The sequence below is a fragment of the Vulpes vulpes genome, chromosome 15 (genome assembly GCF_048418805.1).
Source record: "Vulpes vulpes isolate BD-2025 chromosome 15, VulVul3, whole genome shotgun sequence".
Taxonomy (NCBI): domain Eukaryota; kingdom Metazoa; phylum Chordata; class Mammalia; order Carnivora; family Canidae; genus Vulpes; species Vulpes vulpes.
In genome coordinates, this window is record NC_132794.1 from 70,053,541 (window position 1) to 70,079,863 (window position 26,323).

Here is a 26,323-nt window from a genome sequence, read left to right on the forward strand (position 1 = left end):
AAGGCTTGGCTCAGCTTCAGGACAGCCTTCCTGGGCTCACACTGAGCTCCTGTGGTATTCCCACTTTGAGTCACTTGTAGGGTTGTGGTTCTCACCTGTCCTGAAGGAGTCACTCTGTGGTCCCTAAAGGAAGGGCTGGTTTCCTCAACCAGGCTGCAAGTTCCTAGAGAACTAGGGCTGAGTGCTAATAGAGCACCTACCTCTCATTTCCCCTGCAGGTCATCCTTTACCTGCTTCCTACAACTTGAGCTCTCTAAAGCATCGCTCTCTTCAGGACACTTCTGTGCCCTGCTTAAACATCCTCTGTGGCTCCCCACTGCCCCAGAATAAAATCTGGATCCTAAACATCAACACTTAAGCTCCTTCACCTGGTGACTACCCCTCTCTCCCAGACACATAAGCCACTGGCCCACACACCACTTCCTTATAACACCCCATGTATTTGCTCCAGCTGTTCCCTTCCAGAACTTCCCTGACCCTCCTGTTCAGCTGTGGCAATCTTACCCTGTGGTAAGGCAGGGCTTGAACTCACAACTCTGAGATCAAGACCTGAGCTGAGATCAACAATCAGATGCTTAACCACCTGAGCCACCCCAGGTGCCCCTAAGACTCATTTTAAATGCTAGCTTCCCCATGATCCCTTGGCAGTAGGCTGCTAGTCCTTCAATAATCCAGTCTGTTCTTCCTTAGAAGTAAAATCTGGAGTTTTAGCTGGGCTTATGGCCACCCGCAATAAAGACTTCATTTCTTAGGCTCCTGCACAGCTGGGTATGGCCATGTGACTACAATCTGGTAAGTGGAAATGCATGTCTTTATTGTCCATTCCTCATCCTTGTTGAAGGATAATATGGATTATGGATTAACAACTATGGATAAGGTGGCTGGAGTTTAAGCAACTACCTTCCCTCAGAGTTGGAGGTCATCTGCCAAGGACGGCTGAGCTACAAGACAGGAAGAGGCTGGTCCCTGATCTCTTTGTAAGATCCCCTGCCATTCTCCACTGGTCTGCTTCTGGATCATTTCTTTCTTGTTCAATTTCTTTTTTCTTTTTTTTCCTTGTTCAATTTCTTTCTCTCTTCTTTCTCTTTCTTCTTTCTTTCTTTCTTTCTTTCTTTCTTTCTTTCTTTCTTTCTTTCTTTCTTTCTTTCTCTTTCTTTCTTCTTTCTTTCTTTCTTTCTTTCTTCTTCTTTCTTTCTTTCTTTCTTTCTTTTCTTTCTTTCTTCTTCTTCTTTCTGAGGGAGCTAATGTTTGTCATTTTAAGCCAGTTATTTGGGATTTTTATGTCACTCGTAACTGAACTTAATCCTGATTTGCCCATCATCTCTGTTCTGGGGAGTTATGTCCCTATTTGAACTTCCATACTCTCTGTTCTTCCCTAGTCTTCTGTTACTGGGACCTGTGAGCTGATTTCAGGCCAGGCCTGAGTTCTACCCATGTCTTTGTCTTCCATGATGCCTGGAAAAACCAGGCAAGGTGGCTGAACCTGTGGAAGTAAACTGGCTGCCCTTCAACTCCCGAGTTCTCTTGGTGAAGACTGAGCTCTGAATTTCCCCCTCTAGACTACAGGCTTTGTGAGGGCAGGGAATTTGGCTCTCATGTCCTTTGCCATGTCTGAGTGCCCAGCACAGTGCCTGACACTCAGAAAATAATCCAAAATGGCCAAAATAATCCAAAACAGGCCCTAGGTGCAGTGGCCTTCCAGTAGGTTCTACTGGGATCAGTGACTCCTATCTTTTCTAGCTCTTCTCAGTTCAACCTTCTCTCCTCAAAGCCCACTTCTAGTCAGTCCTACCTCCTCAAAGAAGGCTTCCTTGCATTCCTGTCATGGGAAAGGAATTCCTTGAATCCCTGAGGCCCTCAGTCAGCTGAGCTACATACATGGAGGATCACGGGAAAGTGCTGATTCTTGAAGAGAAACAACTTACCCAGGACCTAGTTCTCTTAGCCCTTGGGCTCACACCCTCTTTTTATGCCACACTGCTTCCCATTGCCAGCCCTTCCCCAACCAGATTGTGGGCAGCTGGAGCCTGGGCTCTATGTCCGCCCTGTGCCCTTCCTGGACATGATCAGTGATTGGCACAAATAATTAAGGCAGGATCTAAAGCTCCAATCTAAAGCTTTGGGTTTGGGTCTTAATATTATTCACGTATTCAACAGATACTTCTATGGCACTTACGTGCTCCAGACATTGTTCAAGGTGCTTCACAAATATTAGTCAATCTTTTGTAATACTGTCAATGTTAGATATTCTAATTATTACTCTATTATTAACTCTACTTCACAGATAAAGAAACTGAGGGACCGAGAGGTTATCTAACTTGCCCAAGGTCACACAGCTGGGAAGATCTGCCACTTACTAGCCAAGTACCTTTGAGCAGACCCTATGACCCCTTCTCAATCCTGTTTCCTCATCTTTTTTTTTTTTTTTTTTAAGATTTTATTTATTCATGAGAGACACACAGAGGCAGAAACATAGGCAGAGGGAGAAGTAGGCTTCCTGTGGGGAGCCCGATGCAGGACTCGACTCCAGGATCCCGGGATCATGCCCTGAGCCACCCAGGTGCCCCTGTTGCTTTGTCTTTGAAATGGAGCCTCACCCCTCCCACTGGTCTCAGGCCGTAGTTAACAGCTGTGGGGAGTGGGATGGCTGATGTGGGGCCCTGTTTTAACCCTGGCAATAACCTCAGCTCCTTCTGGGGCAGATGACATACACCTTGCCACCTGCAGCTCAGGTTCCAGCTTCAGCTTCCAGAACAGCAGGTCGCCACTCCTCCTCTTCCCAGCCTTTGGGAAGTGCTTGATTTGGGGAGCCTATTCCCCAGTCCTGGCCCTGCATGGGCAGTGTGGAGTGGACTGCTCCACCTCCCCATAGTCCCCAAACCAGCTCTGAGCTGCTCTAACAAGATAGTCTCATCTTTGAAGTCTTTCTCACTCACACAAGACTGACAAATTCACCTACAGAGCTGCTAATGCGATCAGTCTAATACATTAATTGGTCGACTTCTTAGCTGAATCAAGAGTGAGGCAAAAAGGGGCGGTGGAGAAGGGGGCTGGTGAAAAGAAAACATCTGGTTATATTTAATCTATGTTTAATGATTCTGCATAAGCAGTGTCTGTAATTTGTAACTCGCTGGAAAGCCAGTCATTAGAAAGTGTCAGTTCCATTTTTTATAAGGCTTGAGACTTAACCAGGGCAGTTGCCATTAATAGCAAACTCTATTAGATCTATATGTGGAAAATACTCATTAGGCCAGCGGGCGATAAATCAGACATCGCAGGATCTGAGAGTTACTCCTCGGGCTGCTTAGATCCTAATTTAGACCCAGCCTATCTGTATTGACGGCTGGCTCTCCGATGTTTAATAAGTAAACCTCGACGTGTCAGGTTATGATTAAACTGTCCTAGGAGGGCTGCAAGCAAATGAAACTGTCACATATACTTCCCTGGAGCCCAAACTTCTCATGACCTCAAAGCATCACGGAGTGAACTTTCCACTCATCCATATTAACGGCCCATACACTTACAAAGCCAGCCCAGCTCAGTGGTGATTATTCATCAAAAGGATCTGCTCCCCCGGGAGGTAGTGAGCTCTCAGTGGAAGCATTTAAACACAGATCAGATGAGATTCTTGCACAGATGACCTTCAAGTTGCTTTAAGCTCTAAGTTTACCTTAGTCTGAGATCTCTTTGCTCCTTACAGGACAGAGTGCAAATTCTGTAACCCTGTGTTCAAAGCTGTCCCAAAGGCCCCAGGCTACGTTCTCAGTCCCCTCTGCCATCCCCACCCAGCCCCTGCATCCCACAGCCTCTCCCCACTGCCGGACAGTTGGATGTCCACACCCGTGCTGCTTACTCTCCGCCTTTCTTCCTTCTCTGCCTCTTAGGCTGAGGCCTAGCTGAAGGCCTGCGTAGCACAGAACCATCTCGCAAATCAACGCCACTTTGGCCAAACTGAGCCAGGGATGACAATAAGCAGCAGTGTGTGCTGGGGCCAGCTTCTACCTTCACACTGGTTGTTAAATATTCAGGAATTTGTGACCCATGGTAAACCCCTGGTGCCACAGAGTCAGCCATGGTGGAGATACTTAGATCATGGAACTTGCTGGCAAATGTTACAAAGCAAGGCTTTTCGTCTACAGAGAGCCAGTTTAGCAGCACACCGATGCAAATAAGCTTTATCTCCCTTTTGGAGTCCTGTTGAGTGGTGGAGGTTGGCTGGAGGTGGAGTTGCAAAGGATTCTGCGTCTGAGACAGGAAAGTGTGCTGAGAGGGATCAGTGAGGTTGGCCCGATTGTGGGGAGAGGGGGGGAAAGGGCTGGGAAGTTGCCATTTCCAGCCCATGCCAGAACTGTCTCCTCTGAGTTCCCACATCATCCTCTGCCTTTACCACTTGGCACTCAGCATAAGCCATTTGGGGACACTTCTTATGCAGAAGTCAGTTACACGAATTTCACTTTTCATCAGCTTTGGAGTAAGAATTTCTCAGCTCTGCCACTTTCTAGCTGTGAGACCATGGAGAAGTCATTTAACCTTTCTGAGCCTGTTCCTTTAACTGCATAATACCTTTGTCTCATGCCTGCTGGTAACTAATTCGCAGAAAGGTAGGCCCAAGCCCTGAAGCCCTGATGGGCAGGGAGCTGCCTCCACAGAGTATGATGAGAATCCCCAAGCCCCTCCTTCCAGCCACTTCCCTCCCAGGATGTCTCACCTCCCTGGCCCACACTTCCCTTGGAGACACTACCTTGGTTGCAGAGGGCTCCGGAGAATCCAGGGAGGCACTCACAGATGCCGCTGATGTGATGGCAGGGCCCGCTGCTGTGCACGCAGAGTGGACAGGGCTGGGCGCAGCCATGGCCATAGAACCCAGGGGGGCAGACTGGGGATGAAGTGGAGACAGTGGTCAGCAGCCTCAGGGGCCCCAGTCAGCTTGGCTACCTGTCCTGTCCCACAGGGATGAAGGGAGGCTACTTAGGGAGAACTGTCTCTACCCTGCACCTCTGAGGGCCTGTCCTCTGCAGAAAGGAGTGTGGTATAGTCCTGTTTTCACTGAGGACCCTGGCTGGGCCCTGAACTTTGGGACAGAAAAGCCAGCACAGGAAGAGAGGGGACTAGGAGGGAGGAACCGGATGGGGGCTGACTCTGTGAACCCAGCCCCTCTCAGGCCAGGTCTAGTTCCAACAGGGAAGGGGTGGGGAGGGTGAGCCATCTGTGGGGTGGGGGCTCAGCCTTACTTCTCTGGCATAAGGGTCCTCGGAAGCCAGGGGCACACTCGCAGCTCCCATCCTCTGGGGAGCAGGAGCCACCGTTCTCACAGCTGCAGGAGACAGAGCAGTTGGGACCCCAGCGACCAGGCGGACACATGCTGTCACAGCGGATGCCTGTGGGCCAGAGGTAGACTTGGGTTAGTGGTAAGAGGAGTGAAGGCAGAAGGAAGGATGATGGGAAGGGGCACTGTGCAGAATAAAGGGGTGGAGGTGAGCCCGGTGCATCTGGGAATGTAGAGGAAAACTCTAGTCCGGGCTTGGCTGGTCAGGGAGGGCTTCCAGGAAGAGGTGATACCTGAAGTGAGTCTTCAGGGCCAAGAAGGAATTTACAGGATAAAGGAAACTGTGTGTGCAAAAAATGGGAGGCAAGAAGGAGAATCATGCCTTAAAAGAAAACATAGCATAGTGTAGCTGAACCACAAAGTACAAAATGAGGTATGGCAAGAGTTGAGATTGTAGGACCAAGAGAAGGGACCAGGTCATGAAGGGCCACCTTCACTTTTGACATCTTAGCTGGTATCCAAGGTTAAGCTTGAGAGAAACCAACTATGGGCAAGTGAACGCTGTTATGGGGCAGGGCTGAAGCAGCTGGGAGTGACCTACACACCCACTCATGTTAGCCCTGGAGCCACTGGTCCTATAGGTTCCAGCCACCCAGCCCCAGGGTGCAGGCTCAGACAATGGGTGGCGTCTTCTCAGATTCTTTGGACCACAGCCCCTCGGTGCCATGTGGATTTTAGGTCATATGTGCACACATGGGTAAGATAGAAACTGACACTTTGCAAAATGACATTTTACTGTCACCATATGTGATGCCCTCTGATGTTTTCTCTGCACTGCCATGTACTCTATTAAGAAAGAGGAAGAAGGATTAAATAGGCTTTCTGAGCTGAGATAGAGGAGAAATGTACTGAGGTGATTACAGCCCAAAGGCTAAGAAGGAATTTCAAAAGGCCTGAGGCTCTGGGGTGGGGTTTCCTCTCGGGCAGATACTTCCAATCCGACATGCATTAGGTGAGCGGGACACAGGAAACTGGCTTGGCTTTGGAAGGTGAACATCAGAGGCTCAGAGAAGAGCAGAATTAGTTTAAAAATCATGTCTGCCTTGTTATCGGGACAGGAAAGAGGAAGAAAGATGGAAGAAGACGCTTGGGCCCAGTGAAGAGAGCCAGCCCCAGCAGCAGCGGGAGAGCAGTGGGACCAATTTGGAGGCAGGTTGGAGTTGTACGAGCCCACCTGAGCCCGTGGGAAAGGGAAGGGGGGCTGAGCAGCTGGAGAGAGCGGCAAGGGAGGGGCTGCAACAGGCTCTGGTCATCCTCTAGTGCTTGTCTAGTCTGGCGCCCACATCCCCTCCCCGGGCTCCCTCCCTGTGACATCTCAATTCAGCAGCAGGGCCAGGGCTTCAGATGCCACTCTCCGGGAAATGAGGCCTCTTTGTGGAGGGAGGGAATCTGGCCTGCAGGCCTTGCCCCCCAGTGGAGGTATCTCTCGGGGCAGTTTCAGCTGCTCCAGGGGCTAACCCTGCACAAATCCCCTGGATTGAGCGGAGGAGAGCCTGGGGAAGCCAGAACCACGAAGCCGTTCAAAGCTTTGGATGCTGCTTCAACTTTCCCCTTCTCTAGAGACACAGAAGCTGTGACCTGCTCCAAGGAATACTTCTGTTGGAAAGCCAGGATCAGACTGCAGGCCGAGGGACTCCGCTGTCCCCGGAGGCACACTGGACTAGGGCAGACTCTGCTGCCTGACAGGGACCTCTGATCCCATCTGTGTCTCATGCTCATTCTGTGGGCTGACCTACGCACATGGGTCACACTGCTGTTCCCTACAACCCTCTGCAGACACCGCTGTGATTAGTAAAACACAACGCGTGCAAAAGCCCCCTTGAATTCATGGCAGCTTGTTGCTATTGTGTGTTCTCCCAATTGACAGATATTAAAAGTACAGCTGCTGTCCCGTATGGGAACCTCAAAATATTTTCATGCCAAAAAGGGGTCCTCTTTCTTGGGGACTGAGAACCATGGCTGCAAGATGATTATGCAGATTGCAGGTGACAGCAGGGGCTCATGGTTCTTAGGATCTGGCAATTATTATATTCTAGGCCAGGTTCTGTGGGAGTAGGGACCCCTGTTGGAGGTTTTTACATGTCCTAAGGACTCCCCAGAACTTAAGACACTGGGACCTGAGTGGGGAGAGGGGTCCAGGGTTTCTGCCTGCATAGAGTGCTCTAGTTCTACTGGAGTGGTCAAAGAAGCTGCCCCTTGGCCTGGTGGGAGGGTCACCCAACTACAACTTCTGAAGAGAGGCCTTATCTATGCCCTATTTTCCCAGTAGGTGAATAGGGATAGTAATCCCCCTCAGAGGTCCTTCCCTGTCTTATAGAATCTCCCTGCTTTCTTTTTCAGGACCCCCTAAACATCTACATTGATGGGTAAAGCTAGGCTAAGAATCTATGTATTGTGACCTCAGGTTCATGTCACAAGGCCAACAACTCAGTAACCCACATCCTTCAAGGTCTGGTTTGGATCCTCCTTCTCCAGGAAGCCTTTCTGGATGGCTGCTCAGGGATTCGAGCAGCTAGCTGATAGTGGCATACAGCTTTGTCCCTGCCTATTATTTGAATGTTTCATGCATAAGTCTTGTCTCCCCTGCCAGCAATTTGAAGACAGGGAGCATGGCTTATTGACATGACCCTCCTTTGGACAGGATGGATTTGGTGCTCCTAGTGGACAGGATGCCATCCTGGTTATTTTTGTGCCCCTAGTGCCTAGCACTAGGGACACTAGTTGGTGTCCAGGGACTAGTGCTGTTATTGAGTTTTGCTATTTACTGCTGGGCCTGACACAGTGCTGGGTACACAGTAGTTGCCAACTAAGGACTTGGTGGTTGCTTCGGTCAATAAATGCTAATTGAACAAACAGATGGCTCCTTCTTGCAAAATGATCTCACGTCCCCATCCTATTGACACTAATGCCCTGAGACCTTGGACAACTTCCTTTCCTCAACTGTAGTCTGAGGAGGTTAGAGTAGATCACCTTGGAGGTTCCTTCATTTTAAGGGGAAAAACCATATATGAGTATAGCCCAGCTTCTTTAAATTTACTTCAGTAAACATTTACTAGACTGCTGCTTGACAGGGACCTCTGATCCCATCTCTGTCTCACGCTCTCTCTGTGGCCTGACCCAGGCACATGGGTCAAACTGCTGTTCCCTACAACCCTCTGCAGGGTTGAAGGTAACCCTCAACCTGAAGAGAGGCCTTATCTATGCCCTGTTTTCCTATGTACTATGTACAGGGCAAGGTGAATTAGACATGATGGCACTTGTTGAAGTCTGAGGCTTATGTGGGCAAGGGGAGAATTTAGGGCAGAGCAAAACTGGTGTTGAGCTAAGGCATGAGCAATACGCCAAGAACTAGGAAGTCAGGGGTGGACTTCTTGGGGCAGGGATAGGTGGGGAGGGCTCACCAAGTGGGAGTCCGAGGCCTATATCTTGTCGCCTCCTTTTCCCTCCTTGGTCCCCTTTTCCAAGACAAACCTCAGGACATCAATCACTCCTTTGAAAAGACTTCAGGACCATATATGGGAAAATTAGCTTTACATTAGAACAGCAGAGGCCTTGCTGAAAAGTTGTCCATCAAAGACAGAATTTTTAAGCACCAGATATCATTAAAATCTTATCGACTCACTTGAAATTAAGGCAATGAAAAATTAAAGTGGATTTCCACTTGGCTCCAGCTAGGGATCTGGGGTACCAGTGACTACTAGAGTGGGGCCTCACTCTGTTCCATGGGGCAGGTCAGGGGAGCCAAGTCAGAGATGCTATAGAGGAAGCCATGTCCCTGGCTTTCTGCTGCTCAGACGCTTTCTGGTTGTGGAAAACAGAGGCTGCTGAGCAACCTGGTGTGAATGATTATTTCAAGACCTACACTGCCAGTAATGCCTGTATCTCTCTTTCTCTATCCACCACTGAGCACATTCACACAGCATAGCATTATTAAGCACTTCCTGTATTCATGGGCTACATTTCTTGAGCACAGCACCATGCACTGTTAGCATTTACAGGTATTAACTCATTTAAACTTCAAAATGACCCTGTAGTTGTGAGGATTACAATTATCTGCATTTTATGGATGGAGAATTCAGGCCCTGAGAGGTTAAAGGGCTTGCCCAAGGTCACAAACCCAGGCAGCCTGGCTCTAGCTCTGGGTTCTCTCTCTCTCTCTCTCTCTCTCTCTCTCTTAAAAAGATTTTATTTATTTACTCATAAGAGACACACAGAGAAAGGCAGAGACATAGGCAGAGGGAGAAGCAGGCTCCCTGCAGGGAGCCTGATGCGAGACTTGATCCCAGGACCCTGGGATCATGACCTGAGCCAAAGGCAGATGCTCAACCACTGAGCCACCCAGGTGCCCCTAGATCTGTGTTCTTAACCACCATGTCATCTGTCTCTCAGTGGGTGGCAGGTGGTGGACACAGTGGTGAGCAAGGCTCTGCCTCCAGAGAGCTGATGGTCTAATTGGGGAGGCAGATAATAAATACTCAAATGAGACTTCAGTGACAATTGAGGTAAGTATGGCAAAAAGAAGAGTGTAGGATATTATGAGAATTAATAAGACGTACATAGTCTTGGTTATGTTGTAATGGAGAGAGGGCATTATCAGGTGCAGAGAAAAGGAAAGAGCAACCCACGCAGAGGGAATGCATGTACAAAATGCCTGAGGTCAAGAAGGTGGTTGGCCCAGGTGGCTGCAGTGTAGTGAGTGATGGGAAGGGGCAAAAGGTGGCAGAGTTGGGTGGCGGCCAGGTCATATAGACCCTGTGGATTTTCAACAAGTGTCATGGGAAGCCACTGAGGCACTTGGAGCAGGACTCCTCCTGTGAACGGAGCTGGGTTTTGAGAAGTTCACTGTGGCCACCATATGCAGAATGGATACAGCTGGGCAAGAGGGGAGGAGGCCCAGAGACCAAGTAGGAGGCCATGGCAGGGCCAGCTGAGAGATGGTGCTTAGAGGACCACAGTGGTGGCAGTGGGATGGATTTTCCCTGTGTTTGGGAGGCATGCTGATGGACACATATAGGGGCCCAGGAGTGTGACTCTGGGCTAAGCAGGAAGTCCCCATCCCTGACTCTACCATATCCTTTGTGAACACAGATTAAGCACCTACACCCACTGTGTGTCAGCCATTGTCTGATTTCTTACTGGTATATTCCTAGCCTTTAGGACAAAGCCTGCACATAACAGGTGTTCAATAACTTGTTTGCTTGAAATGAATGGAGAACAAAGGCCCAGAAGAGAGAAGGGACAGGTGCATATGTAAGGAGCAAGAAGAATATGTGAAAGAGAAAGAACAGTCAAGAGAAGTAGAACACCAGGGACCTGGTTTCACAGGTGGGGTGGGGGTGGTTACCTGTCCATCCAGCCAGGCAGCAGCAGTGGCCCGTGACCGGATCGCAGCCATCCGCATGGCTGCAGTCACAGCGCTCACTGCAGTTCAGCCCGAATGTGCCATCCTGTGTAGGGAAGGAGAGAAATGATCAGACCCAGACACCCAGAGGTTCACACGCTTCTGTTGGATTTTGATGACAACCTGAGCCAGTGTCCCGAGGGGATAGAGAGAGACTGTGGCCGGAGCACAGCTGGAGCACTTTTTATAACTGTGCTCAACATGGCCACAAGGCCACTCCAAATAATTTTTTGGTTGTGTTAATAGGAGTATGGGGTTTGGAGGAAGGTGGTGACGGTCCTGCCCTACTTCTCGGTGGTCAAGCTCGAAGGGCTGTAGTTAGTGATTGTAAGCTAAAACTGCAGGTGAGAATGCACTTTGCAAATCATAATACATTGATCACAGGTAGAGAATGACTGGTTTATTCTTCATTTCTAGGCAAGACAGTGGCACTCAACATTTGTTGCGTGCTCATTAGGTATCAAGAACCTTTTGTTACTCATATTTCTTAATCCCCACAGCATATCTATGGGATGGTTCCATTATATTCACAATTTAAGGATGAGAAATCGGGTCAAGATCACATAGTTAGGAAGTGGCAAAGTCCACATTTGAACCCAGGACTGCAGGCCTCATTCAACAATATCACATATTGGTTGGTTGAACTTAACTGTATCTTAGACTAAAATCCAGTGATTAAGTCTCGGTGGTTATCACTGAATAGTGCTTGGTTTTGTCCTCTCATACCCTGATCATAAAATTATTGAGGAACAGCAACTCTGAGGGGTCAGTAGGGCTGTCCTGTAGCATCATGCTGAGGATTCTGAGGCTGCACTGGGCTCAGGTCAACATGCCAGGGTCAGTTAAGAATGTTAACCAAGCGCAGCAAGGGGGAAGTGACATGGAGGCACTATATCTGCCCGATATTTGCCATTCTATAGATGAAAGGGCTGAGGGCCAAAGTTGGACAGTGTCCACAGAGGTCAGAACTTGGGCTGAGACCTGGATCTAAGGGTCCCACCATCTGGGCCAGTGCTCTTCTGTGCATGCCTCTGAAGACAGATTAACCGCAGGGCAAGGGTGAGGGGGGTGCTGGGCCTGCCCGCCCTTCCCAGCCATGGGCACTCACGGGACAGGGCAGTTCGCAGGTGTCTCCGAGCCAGCCGGGGGTGCAGGAGCAGGAGCCATCTGTGGGGCTACAGGCTGCCCCATTGGCACAGGCGCAGCTCTCATTGCAATTCAGGCCCCACGTCCCGCTGGGACACGGCAAGGTGCAGTCCAGGCCTTGCCATCCTGAGGGGAGGGAAAGGCTCTGTCACTTCTCCATCGGGGCTGGGCACGGCTTTCTGCCTACCCCCCAGCTCGGTACCTGCCACCTAAACCACTGCTTTTCTGATCACTGGGTTGGAACACACATTCCACCTGCTACTCAGAAACACGGCACAGCGGTTAAGAGACCTAGGGCCAGACCCCAGGGCTCCTGCCTCCCCTCAACTGCTCTCACTGTGGGTGCATGACCCCGCCTAGGACGGGGAGCCAGCTGAGATGCAGAGGGCTAACTCAGCCCAGGATAGAATCAGGTGGCTTATTTTAGGGCCCTTTGCTTGCAAGACAGGCTGGTTTTCCATTCTGAGGCTGGTCATCGGCCTGTTTGCTCTCAGATCCATTCCTCTGCTTCCCCAGCTCTGAGTTATGGGGGGCTGATCCCTGCAACTGCATATACCAGGCTTCCCCTTCAGCTGGCTCCCAGGTGGGCTTCATAATGGGAGACCTAGCTCACAGACCGCAGGTGGGGAGTAGAAGTGATGCCTGGTCCCTCCTCTGCTTCGTCTGCCTCCGGCCTGGCCCCTGATGGTGGCAATGGCTGGGTCTCCCCTGTATTCGCTGCTGTCACGCAGCCCCTCTATCCACATCCCCGCTCCCACCTGGTGGCCCTCTGGAACCCCATTTCCTCCATTTGTCCCTCCCACCCTAGGCAGGAGCAGTGGCAGCTCCTCCCTCAGCTGCTAATCTCTGGTTTGCTCACTTTCCCCCCAGTGATTCTGATGCCATTATAACTAATCCCCTCTATTATATCTCTGCTATTGAAGTCCCCGGCCTGGGTCTCCTTGGCTGGGACCTGACATATAAGCTCCCTGAACCTGCATGGGGGTAGATGAGGCAGGAACAGCCCGCGCAGCTCAGCGGGCAGCCCACCCAGGGAAGTGTGCACATCTGAGGGCATGGGATTGGGCAGAAGGCACATCACCTTCCTTGCAGGTACAAGAACCATCCACTGGGGAGCAGGTGCCACCATTGTGACAGGTACAGACCGATGAGCAGTTGGGGCCGTAGGTCCCTGCAGCACATGGAACCGCACAGACCTCTCCCTGGAAAAGAAGGAGGTAAATTTTAGATCAGAGGTTGTCCCATGCTGGGGGGCTATGGGAGGCAGAGTAATGCCCTCCCCTCCAGCCCCCACAAAAGATATCCACGTTCTAATCCCTGGAACCAGTGAATATGTTCCCTTACATGGCAAAAGGGACTCTGCAGATGTGGCTAAGGACCTTGAGATGCGGAGAGTATTCTAGATTACACAGGTGGACCCAATCTAATCACAATGAGTCCTTAAAAGTAGAAGATGACTAAAGACAGTTGGAGAGATCGGCTATAAGAAGTCCTCCACCTGCCTGTGTTGACCTTGAAGACAGAGGAAGGGGACCACAGCCGAGGAATGTAGTGGCCTCTGAACGGTAGGATCAATCCTCATTTTAGAGCCAGCAAGAACATGGGACCTCGGTCCTACAACCCTGGGAACTGAATTCCGCCAATGCCCTGAATGAACAGGAAGTGGATTCTCCCCTGGATCCTCCAGAAAGGAACAGAGCCTGCAGACTTTGACTTTAGTTTTATGAGACCCAGATCTGACCTACAGAACTGTAAGGTAATAAATCTGTGTTGCCTTAAGCCACTCAATGTGTAGTTTGTCATGGCAGTGATAGGAAACGAATGCAGTAATTGTCACCAGTCAGGGGAGGGGTTTCCAAACTACAGCTCCAGATGGGCAAAGCCCCTCAGAACTTGGTCTCTGGGTCTGCATGGGGCACGGCAGCACAGAATGTAACCCCTTGCCTCTCAGTATTATTTGACTCTCTTACAACCCCATAACACAGGTAATAATACTCTATCCCCATCTACTTGAACCTCAGAGATGTTAAATCTAGGTAGTCATAGTCAATGTTTACTGAGCGCATTCTCAATGTCAGGAGCACGCATCATCATATTAATCCTCATAAGACTCGCCAGAGATGATTGCCTCAGCATTATACCCATTTTATAGGTAAAGCAATTGTATAGAGAAGTTGGGTACCTCAGCCCAGGCCTCCATAGGTGGGCTATTTCTTCCAGTGAAGGATACAGAGTGGGGGCACATTACAGGGCAATGGGGACTTTGGAGGCTTGAGGGGTGGGACCATTCAATTCCCCAGAGAAGAACGAGGTAAAGGCAATCCAGGTGGGAAGAGTGTGACAAGAGTGCAGAGGAGCATGAGAGCTGAGAATATTCTAAGGGTAGCTGGGGGAGGAGTCCGTGCAGGGAGAGGTGAGGGGGCTATTTAGAGGGGAGCTGAGAGCCTTGAATGCCAGGTAAGGGGGCTTGGGCTTTCTTCCGTGAGCCCCCCAGGACATGCCTTCTCTACTCAGGAGCCCATTATAGGGCTGTTTGCTCTGAGCATGTCATCGCTAGACGTTGAAGTCCTTCACCAGAAGGCTCCATGGTTCCACTCTAGTCTCTGCTGGTCACTGGCAGGCCCTCATCAGCTGGAGTCTGCAGTACTCCCATTACCAGAAAACTCTAATTTTTCTAAGACTATAAATAGCCCCTAGGAATAGATTTAAGCTCTGAGGGCCTTGGCCAGCGTGCAAATTGCAGGCACAGCTTATGAGTTTCTCTGCATGAGTTTACTTTAAGGGACAAGGGTTTCTCTCCCGGTCTCCTCATTAGCGGCCCCAGCCCCAGTCCTCCCGGGGGGCCTCCAGGGGCCTGTGAGCCTGGTTGTGGGCCTGCTGACGGGGCTCCGAGAAGGCTCTTCGTCCTGGCCCTACTCCAGGAGGCAAGATGCAGAGTGCCCAGCTTGAAATATCTGCCCCCTGCCCCCGAAGGCTGCACCCAGGCACTAATTTTCTCCCAGCAAAACCCATGCAGGAATATTGACAGCTTGAGGTTGCCAGGCTGAGAGGACTTTCTGCTTCCCAGAGAAGGAAATGGAGACTCAGAGCCTCATCCAGCGCCCCCTAGGGCACTAGTGAGGATGAAGGAGAAGATAGTGAGGGAGGAGTGAGAATCAGATCTTCCTTCCAGACGCGTGGCAGGGCCCAGTGGTTACAGAATGGACTCTGGTGCCATCCTGCTTCCACCGCTTACTCACTGCGTGACCGTGCACAATTTACTAAACCACTCTGGGACTGAGTTCCTGCATCTGTGAAATGGGAAAAATGACATCCCTACCTCGTACGATTGTTAAATTATATTTGAAGTAGATAGAACTGTGCCTGGAAGGTAGAGAGTGCTGTAAAAGCTGTTATGACTGCAAGGAAATATCTCTGTGCAAAGAATACACGAAGCTCTCCAAGGTGTTGGCAGAAGGCAGTTCTGGAGGAGGGATCCCTCTCTCACTCAATGAACAATGCCAGGCCCTGTGCAGTAGAGGATAGCTGGTGCTCATGGAGGGCAGGGATCCTAGCTTCATGCCCCCAAGGTCACCTGCTCCCTCCCACCTTCTGGTTCCCCTCCTCACAGTTGAAACAGGCCAGAAATTTCATCACCACACACCAGGGGCATGGTCTTAGAGGACAGAATGACTGTTCCCTGTGGGGCTACCATGTGCCAGGAGCTCCTCCACTTTCGATTTGTTAGCTCCTAAGAGCAAAAAGTCCACTTAGGGAAGAGAGCAGTTTCTCAAGTGCAGAGTTCGCTGAAGGACCATGAGCCTGGTAGGGCAAATCCTGAGCACTCCCCTTCCACCACCCCGCTGTCCTGACTCCTACCTGCTTCAACTCCTCAAGAAGCACAAGTACTAGCTGTTAAACCTTTTGTCCCACTCCCTACGTCTGGCCACTGATGTGAGCAGCAGGCCTGGTCTATTGTTGATTGGCTGTCTCTTGATTGACGTTCACAGCAAGCCAATAGTCAGCCTAACTTCTCGGATTTAGACTAACAGCTCTGCCCACCTCCCGGCATCCCCCTGGCCAAGGTGGTGGAGTGATTCCCAAGGTGCCCCAGGTATCAACTCCCAACACACAGGCCATTCTCTCCCCCGTACACATCCCCCAATCTGGGCTTTAATCATGATGGCCTGTGAGGAGTCTGAGTCTACAGAAGTCAGTCTTTGTGTCTACACACACTTAGATAGTCAGTGTATACACCTATGAGTGTGTGTGTGTGTGTGTGTGTGTGTGTGTGTCTAGGGGTATCTGTTTACCTGCCCGTGTGGATTTGGGTAGAAGTTTGTGACTCCTTCGTCATTTTCCCCTCCTGCTGTGTTCCCTCCCCAGGCCTGCCCTGGTGGCGATGGGTGCACACACAGCCACCACCCTCTGAGCACCCTGGGGATCCTGGTGGGCTCATGCGCCTGCCTCTGCCCTGGGCTGGTGGTGAGCTCAAGGAGGCAGGAATATGATTTTATTCATGTCTAGATTCTCAGGGCTTGAGACCCTGTTGGTACATAATGGGCCCTCAATAAAGGTTGTTTAATTGAAATGAGATGTTTGTATGTACACGCTGGCTTCTACTGCTTCTACTGTGGACAACCAGAAGGACTGGGCACTTCCCATATGCTTTCTCTCTCATGCCAGGCAATTCAATGACTGTTCGCTGCATGGGACCAACTCTGAGCCAGCCCTGGTAGTGTGCTCCAGGGGCACGCAGGATGCTGAGACCCAGTCTCTGCCCTCGGGCAGCTCCCAGGCTGTGTCCACACAGGCACACACCTGCCGGCCTCCAGATGTGTATCTGTCCATGGATTTGCTGTCTGCTCCCCTAGGTAGACTAGAGATTCAGGAGAACAAGGATCTTATCTGAGTTGCCCCAGCATCTGTAGCTCAGGCCCTGGCATAGACTACAGGGATTCCACAGTGTTGAATAGATGGGTGAGGGGCCCTGGCGGGCCTACGTTGGGTGGCGTCCATCACACACAGGAAGCAGAATATTGTCTGGTCTCAGACTGGGTCCTATGCTATCACACTGACTCTAGGCCGCTCTGGGGGCGCTCATGAACAGGGAGAGCCAGGCCAGATCCTGGTCTAAAGTTCCAAGCCACACCGTGGCCCAAACCCTGCCTGGCCAGGCTGAGGGTGAGAAGTCCAGCTGGAAAATTAGCCTGTGGGCCTCCAGGGCACCCACTCAGGGAGATAAGACCCTCTGAGCTGAACAGAAAGGTAGAGATGATCAAGCCCATAGCTTTCATGAAAAGGAGACTGAAAGCCAGAGGGCCATGACCTGAGACCCGTAGGCCAGTGCTCCTTAGGGGACAGGCTGTGGGGCCGGGTCTTGTCTGCTTCCCACCCCCCGCTCTGGCCCAGACCAGCCCTGAATTCACATCTGTTGGTCTTTTCACACTCTGGGGAAAAGGACAGGACAACAGGCCTGGCTTGTGAGCTCACATCAGAGTGAAGCTGGGGAGTTTGCATTTGGCATCTCCTGTGCCTCACATAGCTTAGCGCTTGGTACCCTCAGTCCCTCAGCAAGGAGCACCCTAGGGCCCTGTACTGAGGCTGTTCCCCAAGATCTCCATCCAGCACATGTCTCACTGATGGACTTGTGTTTGTGTTGGGTAATATACAGGCCTTAGTTTCCTTTTTGATTATATGTGGCTATTAAAATCAATCCATCTCCCTAACTTTTCGACACCATGGACCCTTGGGAGTATCCTCCCTCCACAAAACCCTCTGAATCTGAAAGACACTGCTGACACTTTGTGCTGATGTCTAAGGCCACTCACGTATTGAATAGGTGCAATTTGGCCAGTGACCACATGCCATGTGACTCTGGTGGCAGCATCTTGTCGCCCAACCATGACCTAGAAATTCCAATGATGTCACCTACAACCAATCAGAGCTTCTAGTGAGTGCACGCTAACCTGAGATATCACGTAGAGTTAATTCTGATTAAAAGCAAAAGAAAAACCTTGGTGCTTTAGTTAGCTTCATCACAGGCAATGGGAGGTTGCCTGTAGGCTCTGTGAAACGTTCAAAACCTCTCCTGGCAACCTGCTACAGCCTTTGCAAAATGTCTAGCTGGGAACCACTGGCTGGGTTGTCTCTAAGGGCCCTTCAGCAATGACTCTCTGAACATCTCGCCTGCAGTAGAGGTCTTAACCCAAAGGAGGGAGGGATGGTAGGAATGGTGGCCCAGGGCTGTGGAGTCCTCCTGGGGCTCCAAGAATCACACCAGCTAGGTGGCTGCCTCCTCTGCTAATGCATAGCCTGAACCTGACCATATACCATTCATAACATTGGGGGGACAGCCCATTGTACCAGAGCTGGGAGGACTTTGGGAATCCCTTGGTAAGGACACTGAGGCCAAGAGAGGGGAAGCGACCTGCCCAAGGCCATACAACTCAATGCCAGGCAGGGAGGGGCTTGGACCTTGAATCTCTTGGCTCCCATTTCAGGCACAGGATCCTAACAGCCTAGATGGAGTGAAACTCTCAGAGAGCCTATGCTGCTCTGCTCATACTGACAGCACACTCACCACGGGCGCCCACGGCGCCCACAAGACATGACCCTGACCTTGAGGAAGGGTTGCTTGCTTGAGGCCCAGATGCTTTGAGCCTTCCTCAACACCTGGAAGTTGATGCCTGAGTATTCTTACATTCTTATGCATCCCCATCTCTCCATCTCCCCTCCACACAGCCCATATCCCACAGCCCCAGGAAGGGAGCCCTCCCATGGGGCAAGTCCTTGAGGTTCCAGCTTCCACTGGGGGAAGCCTGCCGGGTCTGCTCAGCATCTCCACTCTGTGAATGGAGGATGGATGTAAACACCTCCTCCCACCCAAAGGCCTGTTAATTATAGATGCAGCATTGGCTATTAACATCTTGAACTTGATTTGAAAGAGCTACTGCCAGAATGGAACCCCTGGAGCTGGTCCTGCTAAAGAGATGCAAATCTCCCCTACACTTTCCACCTGCCTTCTTGCACAACGTGGCAGCAGAGGCCCGGACCCCAGTGGGTAATGAGCTATATGTTCTATTAAATTTGTTTCAAATGCTGTTTATTGAATTTTCTCCCCTGCAATATGCTGCTTTGTAGTTTGGCCCTGTTTGGGAAAATTAATCAGCAGCTGGGCTTCTTGTGTGGATCATCCATTTTCCTTGCAATGGGCCAGAGGTTAATGAGTATTTTTTGGAGTGGGAGGAGGAGGAGGATGGAAAGCAGCTGACCCTCCCTCTCACAAAAGAGGGAGGCAATGTTGCAAGTTCATCTCTGGGTCTCCTTAAATATGTGGGTAGGAGGCAGTGTAAACAAAGTGGAACTGGGTTCTCTAGACCCAGGCCAGGGTGGTGGGTATGCTCCCTATGGGAGCTTAGCAGAGAGGACTCTGGGACAGCCAGCCAGGGAAGCCATCCTGACCCACATGCCCTCTTGTTGGAGAAGTATAGATGGTCCTATACTTCTCTCTAAAGACAAGGCCCTGCATCTGGGGTCAGGATACATGGCAGCAAGTGAGGCAGAAGCACTGGCTCATGGTGATGCGGCCTCACACATCCCATCCATTCAGTCCACAGACCTTTGCTGAACATCTACTATAGTCCAGGCACCGTGACAGGCCCTGGGTCTCACCAATAGCTACACCAGACTAGATGTGACCTAAGGTCCTATTCAACATCCACCATGTTCTTGAACCTCCCCCTGCCGTCCTGCGTCCAGAGCAGGGGTCCCTGTCACCTGCCCCTCTGCGGCACAACAATTGTAATGAATTAAAAAAAAAAAAATCAGTTCTCATTCACTGGATTGTAAGTTCCATGAGGGTAGGGACTGGGCCTGTCTCATTCAGCCCTATGGCCCCAGCCCCAGAGCCTCACCCACACTCGGTGCACATGTACTGACTTAGTTCAGTCATTTTGGAAATGTTTTTCAAGCACGAGTATATGAGGCTGTGGCATGAGAAGGACACAGGCTAGTCCCTTCCCTCCTTCCTGTCGCCATTCTGCCTTCCATGGCCTCCCGGATCTTCTGATTGCTTCTGTTCCTCTCTCTACCCTACTAATCCTGGAGGTTCAGGGTCACCAGTGCAGGCTGATTTTGGTGTCCAACGTCACGTCAATGCCGGCAGCACACATGCGGAGTATGCTTTGTTCTTTACAAAGCCCCCTGCCAGGCAGGTGTCTGCTCCTTGCCAAGCAGAGTGCCAGCCCTGGGCTGCTGGCTCTCCCTCTGCCCACCCTTCTCTGTCACCACCACTCCCAGCTCCCAGACTCTGGCAGTGGGACTCCCAGATAGGGAGCCTCATTTATGATTTTCCAGAAAGAAAGAATGACACATGGCTCACAAGGCAAAGAGAGAACAGCCTGGACTGAACGCCAACCACAGAGGCCTCTCCAGTGCAGAGCAAACCTCACTGGACCTAATTAGTGTGTCACTGATAAAGCAGCAACTGACAGTGGATGCACGTTGAGGAAAAGAAACTCTGCATAAGGCATGAGGAGCAGAGGGTCAGAGAGATGTGGAGGAGAGAAGGGTGGAGGCCACTTGGGTGGAGGTCACTCACTTGTCACATCCATTCCCATCCCTGCCTCCCCATGCTGAAGAGGTAATGCCCAGGATCACTCTGTCTGGCTCCCAAGGGGGACGGGTGGGAAAGGGCTGAAGGTTAGGCCCGGAAGCCCTATCTACATCTGTTCTAATGAATTGGTTATCAGTGAGCTGAGGTTGCTCTGTACAGCTGTGCAGGCTAAGCACTGCACAACTCTAGAGGTGACACGCACATGACCGTCATCATACTTTGTGTATGTATGACATCAATTTTCTGGCAGATGTCAGTAGAAGGTCTTGAGGAAAGGATACCGTTTTGCTCATCTGCACAAATATGCTCTGTAACTCTGACCCCTCAAGAATCTTCTCTGGAGGAGCACAGATACCTCCTAAAAGTTCCTAAACAGATACCAAGATATTTTGGGGAGACCCGGGAGGTAGTGCATGTGGCCAAAGAAGGACATCTGGGCTCAAGTGAAAGCCAGGTCCTGGCTGCAAGACTGGGGGTCCTCTTGGAGACTCAGTGGCTGTCTTGGTAAAACAGTTTCTCTTCTGCTTTGCACCGCTGCCCTTTGTCCCCGTCTGTAAGTCCTCTCCCCTTCTCCACCTGATTCCTCCTGAGCTCAGAGAAGGCATCACAAGCTAGTAAGGTCTTACTGAGCACTATGTATCAGGCGACTCCCCCGCACCTCGACACTCTAAGGTCCCGTGGAGTTCTCGCAGGCATGCAGAGGGCCAGGCCCTGCAGAGGGGGAGCAGGGGTGGGCAGGACTGTGGTCCTCACCACTGTCCACAGCCCTGTACCCCTACAGACAGGGCTGACCCACTAGCTTAGGACAGACTGCTCCACTGTGCAGCTCCCTTGCTGCCAGCTGGGCCAGGCGCTCATGTCCTCTGTCCTCTTCTGGGGTTTTTTTGGTGGTGTTGTTGTTAAAATTTTATTTATGTATTTATTCATGAAAGACACAGAGAGGTAGAGACACAGGCAGAGGGAGAAGCAGGCTCCCTGCAGGGAGCCCGATGTAGGACTCGACCCTGGGACTTGGGGATCATGCCCTGAGCCGAAGGCAGATGCTCAACCACTGAGTAACCCAGGTGTCCTGTCCCCTTCTGTTCTTATAATAGCCCTTCAGGTAAGGAATTCCTTCCTTCTTAGAGAAAGAACCACCCTAGAGCAAGGCCAAACTGAGGCTGGAGGGGTCAGCTGGCCCCAAGTCACTGTGGGAAGGGGGCCGGCTGACTCCACAGACTGAGCTCTCCCCTCAACTTGGCCACCTCAACAGTGGACAGGCCAGTGAGGCTGGGGACCCAGATGTCCTGAGCACCTACTATATGCCACGCCCTGTCCTAGGTGCCTTCCGACACATTGCATGTTAAATGCATGTTGCTGGAGGCAGAAATGGCTTCTAGGGGCTCACAGTGGGCAATCTTAGAGGGCATTTGTATCTTGTATCAGGAGACTCCTGACACTCCTAAAAGCCTTTAAAGTTTGAAGGAATAAAGCTAAGATGATGGAACAACAGGCCCTGTGAGCGAGGGTTAGCCTGGGGAGAGTGCCAGCATCCATCAGGTGGCATATATCCTCTGAAAAGGCTCTGGGTACAGTGATGATGATGATAGGGACACCACTGCTGGCAACTGGGCAAGATGTCAGCATTGCACACCTCTTATGAGGCCTCACTTCCTAAGTCAGCTTTGCGTTCCCACTCTAGGCCTCACCTGCCTCTCCCTGCCTCTCCCTGCACCAGCTCCACTGCTCCCTCAGAGACCGGAGGGCAAGGTGGGGAGGATTCCAGCCACAGTGGGTCAGAGCCTCTCCTGCAGGCCTCTGAGAACAGGACAAAACTCCCTTGCAAAGGCTGAGCCTAAATCTTCAAGAGTCCCTGGGCAGGAGTGACAGTACATGACCCCAATCACTCTGCATTAGGTTTCATGATTTCTTTAGTAGTTTGAAAAGGTGCCAGGAAAACACTGCTTCTTAACTGCTGGGAGAGCCTACTGTGGGCATTAGGGGAGGCCTTCATGAGCCTGGGGGAGACAATGTGCAGAACACAGAGTGGGGCAGGGGCACAAGATGAGACTAGCACAGGAGGGCCACCTTCCTACTTCTAGATGTTTCTGGTGAGCCTATGTGTGTGTGCACGTGTGCATGTGTTTGTATGTGTGCACAAGCAGTGGTATGCATGTCACATGAATAATACACGTGGGCCTACATATAATATATATATATATAATATATATATATAATATATATATATATTATACATGCTTTATATGTGATGAAGAATAGGTTAGGGATAGCATTTATGCCTACTGTCCCAGGGTCTTGATTTGGGTGGCATAGCTTATCAGGGTCCCCATGTGTGGTCCATGCAGTGTAAGAGTTTGGTGTCCGTGTGTTCTATATTAGTGGCATGACAGCTATGGGGTAAGTTTAGCATCTACATGTCAGACACTTGGGCCAATCCTGGCCATATAGCCCCAAGGACGATTTGTACATGGTAGCTTTGAGTGTGGTGTGTATGGTATGGACATGCTGGATTCATATGGAGATTCACAAGGGGATTGAATATACAAGGGGTGTGTGTGTGTGTGTGTGTGTGTGTGTGTGTGTATTACAGGACCCAGATCCTCTGAGGTGGCGGCTGGGTGATATGTGCCCAGTGCAGTGGCCTGTAGAGCCAGAGTCTCAACAAGGTCCCAAGTGGGAACCATATTAGGGAAACAGAGGGTCCTACAGATGCCAGGGGGAGTGTTTACCAGGGTCCAAGCAAAACGTGGTCTATTCATGATTTAAGGGACGCTTCTAAACTACCCATGCATTTATTCAATGACTAGTTACTGATCCCACTTTGTGCAGGAGACTGTGCCAGGCCTGGGAGGGGCTGGGTAGGAGGGAGGCAGGGTAGAGAAAAGGGCAGGGACACAGGGATGAATCTGAGAGACCTGTCCCCGTGCAGCTGTTTAGTAAAGACGACAGAAACATGTACAGCGTGCCACCAGAGCAGACATGCCATCGTACTATGGGGAGGTTATGTCCCAGTGGGAAGAAAGCAAGAAGTCTGCATGAGGAGGTGGCAACAGAGCTGAGCCTGGAGGCTGCACGGGCAGGCTTTGGCCAGGAGGATAGACAGCAAGGGCATTCCCGGGAAGCGGTGGAATGAAGGCATGGTGGCGGGCCGCGCATGGCTGAGTGGGTGTCCAGGGTAAGGCAAGCTGTTAGGATTTGCTGGAGCTCTGGGGCTGAGGGGCAGAGGCGGGACAGGAGCCTGGAGCTCAGACCCGCCCAGCCAGGAAGGCCTTGAGTGCCAGGCTTCATAATTTGCCCTAAAGACACAGGTCTGGACAGCAGGTAAGTGACTCAGTGTCCCAGCCTATTTTAGGAACCCCCTCCGCCAAAGGCAGGAGTCTGGGCCACTCCTTTCTGGTTGAGAGAGGCCGAGAACCCAGGCTCCGGCAAGTTCAATTGCTTATTGATTGTGGAATCAGTCATTAAAGAAAAATGAATGCAGGACTGACTACAAAGAAGGCCCAGCAGCTGAGGCCTGAGAGGCTTTTCCTGGGGAAGAGAAAGGGAGTGGAGGTGCAAGGGGCTGCCTCTGCTGCCCACCCCCCCCCCTTTGCCCCCAACTGCAGACTCTGCATCTTTCTACAGCTGGTGCCCTATGGATTTTTCTGGCTTTCGGAGGTTTCTTGGCCAACTTCTCAGAGAATGCTTCACTCCATATAACAAGGGCCTGGAATGTGCTCTCCATCTAAGGCCCTGAGGCCTCGGGTGGGGGGGCAGCTTTGAAGAGAACATTAGAGTAGATCTGGCCTCCCTGTAGGGAAGGGACATGGTGGTTTCCAGCCTGGGGCAGAGCCCTTCTGGGGCTGCCGGCCAAGGACAAGCAGGAGCAAGGCCTCAGAGGGCAATGGGACAGGAGGGGCTTGTCCTGGGAAGCGGCTCAGCACTGGGCTTGACAGTGGGGAAGGTCAAGATGCTCAGATCCGTGTAAACCATTCTGGGCCTATTTCCTTGTGTATAACATTGGCAGCAGTGACACCTCGCCCCACAGGGCTATGAGATCACATGAGATGATGGATAGGAGAACGTTCTGCGGTGGAAGAACTGTGGTACACATGGAGGCCATGGTGGGGATCCGGTGCTCCATCCACACCACCACGTGGCATGTTGACACTTCCCCTGAACTACCTGATGTTTGCCTGATTGCTCCCCAGTTTGATGCTACTGTCAAATTCAGCTCTTGTGCCTGGAGCACCCCTGCGGCCATGGTCAAGGTCTTATTCTGGTAGGGGCAGGGGGGTAGCAGCAAGAGTTCTTTGGGGTTTGTCCCTAGAAGAGGCAGAGGTTCCAATGGGCTCTGGAGCCTGACTGGGTTTAGGTCCTGGCTCTGACACTTATAGAACCTTTGGCATTTAATTTTTTTCCGTTCTAATGGGGTATAGCTGACAAACTTGGGCAAGCTGTTAAGCTCTCTGTGTCTCAGTTTTCCTAGCTGCAAAATGGGGATGATAGTGGAACTTTCCTCCAGGGGTAATGGTGAAGATTAAATAAGGTTGCATAAGTAATCTTCTTAGAACAGCACCTGGCCCAGAGGAAGTGCCCATAAATGCTATAGGCATTTTGATTATTACATAAGTTCCATAAGAGCCGGGGCTACTGCAGACGTAAGGGAAGATACTGAGGTTTACTCGTGCCATTTTCATGGCTCTTGCTATGCTTCCCCTCACCACCATCCTGCAAGTGTGAAAGGCAAACGAAGTGAGGGCCAAGAGGTGAGCCTGCTATAAGCTACCCAGATGGTGAGGTTCAAACTTGGGTTCCCCTAGCTCAAAGCCCAGGCTTTCAGCGCTGAGCCAAGCAGCCTCCACTGACAAACCATGGGGAGGAAGGGGAACCAGCATCTATTGAGCATGTACTGGACAGTGATGTCTCCATCTCCCCACGCAGGGTTTGGAGCAATGTTTCATCACGCCCCTGCTCAGTGGCAACTCCTTGCCTGCTGACTTCAGCTCAGGTCCCCCTACCCCCCCCCCCCCCATCCCACCCCCAGCACACAGGGCCTCGGCTACTCTGCTCCCACTCCCCCTCTCTGCATGTTGCCTCCGCCCCTGCTCATCTGGGCCATATATGGGCCTGAAGGCCGGTGAGCCCCTGCCCAGCTCCCCTGTACCTGTCTTAGAAATTCACGCCCCTCCTCACAACTCTCAGGAGAGGTGAGAACAATCATTTATAGCATTTTTGGAAAGAACTTTTCAGGGATTTTTTTGGTTTGTTTTTTGTTTTTGTTTTTGTTTTTTTGCATTTACCCCCATTGTTAGTTTCTATTAGCCCCACCTGGAAGTAATTTATTCGTGACTTTTTTCTGCAACATCTTTCATTTTCCAGACATGATCACCTCTTCTGGCAGGACTCCCTTACCCCCCGGGGTGCATAATCACTTCTGCAGAGGAGATTACTTGTGCTAATGACTAAGTGGGGAGATGGGGGGGGGGGGCAGGCTGGGTGGGGTCTCAGAGCCTGAGGGCAGGGGCAGCAGGAGGGGAGAGGGCTCTTCCTCTGTTCCAGACCTGCCAGGTTGGCAAGGGAGCCAGTCTGCGGGGGCTGGGGCCCACCGCCCCTCCTCACCTGCTCCTCCTCCCGCCTCTGGGTGCACACACCTGGCCTCCAGTCCCTCCCAGGAGTGTTTTATTCCAGCGTAACATAGGCCCCAGGATACAAGGAGCATCTATCTTTGTAGAAGATGAAGTTAAAGCACAGAGAAGTGAAGTGACTTGGTCAAATAGGGAGGTGGTTGCAGAGCCAGGGTCAGAGCTGGGTGGGTACTGACCTGCCCCTCCCCGCACAGCTGTCCTGGGGCAAGCATGGCCCTGGAGCCATA

General features: G+C 51.3%; 1 protein-coding gene across 10 annotated transcripts in view; it reads right to left on the reverse strand.

The window, feature by feature from the left end:
- MEGF11 (multiple EGF like domains 11) overlaps positions 1-26,323 on the reverse strand; it is a 346,779-nt gene that overhangs the window by 22,256 nt on the left and 298,200 nt on the right. For all 10 annotated transcript variants that reach the window (XR_011997433.1, XR_011997432.1, XM_072738858.1 and 7 more), the window contains exons 11-15: positions 12,955-13,075; positions 11,836-11,999; positions 10,671-10,773; positions 5,232-5,378; positions 4,742-4,876 (exon numbers count right to left, since the gene is read on the reverse strand). Coding sequence is in view for 8 of the 10 variants with exons in the window: in XM_072738858.1 (XP_072594959.1) it covers positions 4,742-4,876; positions 5,232-5,378; positions 10,671-10,773; positions 11,836-11,999; positions 12,955-13,075 (670 nt within the window). In the remaining 2 variants the exon portion in view is untranslated. The remainder of the gene's footprint in view (positions 1-4,741; positions 4,877-5,231; positions 5,379-10,670; positions 10,774-11,835; positions 12,000-12,954; positions 13,076-26,323) is intronic.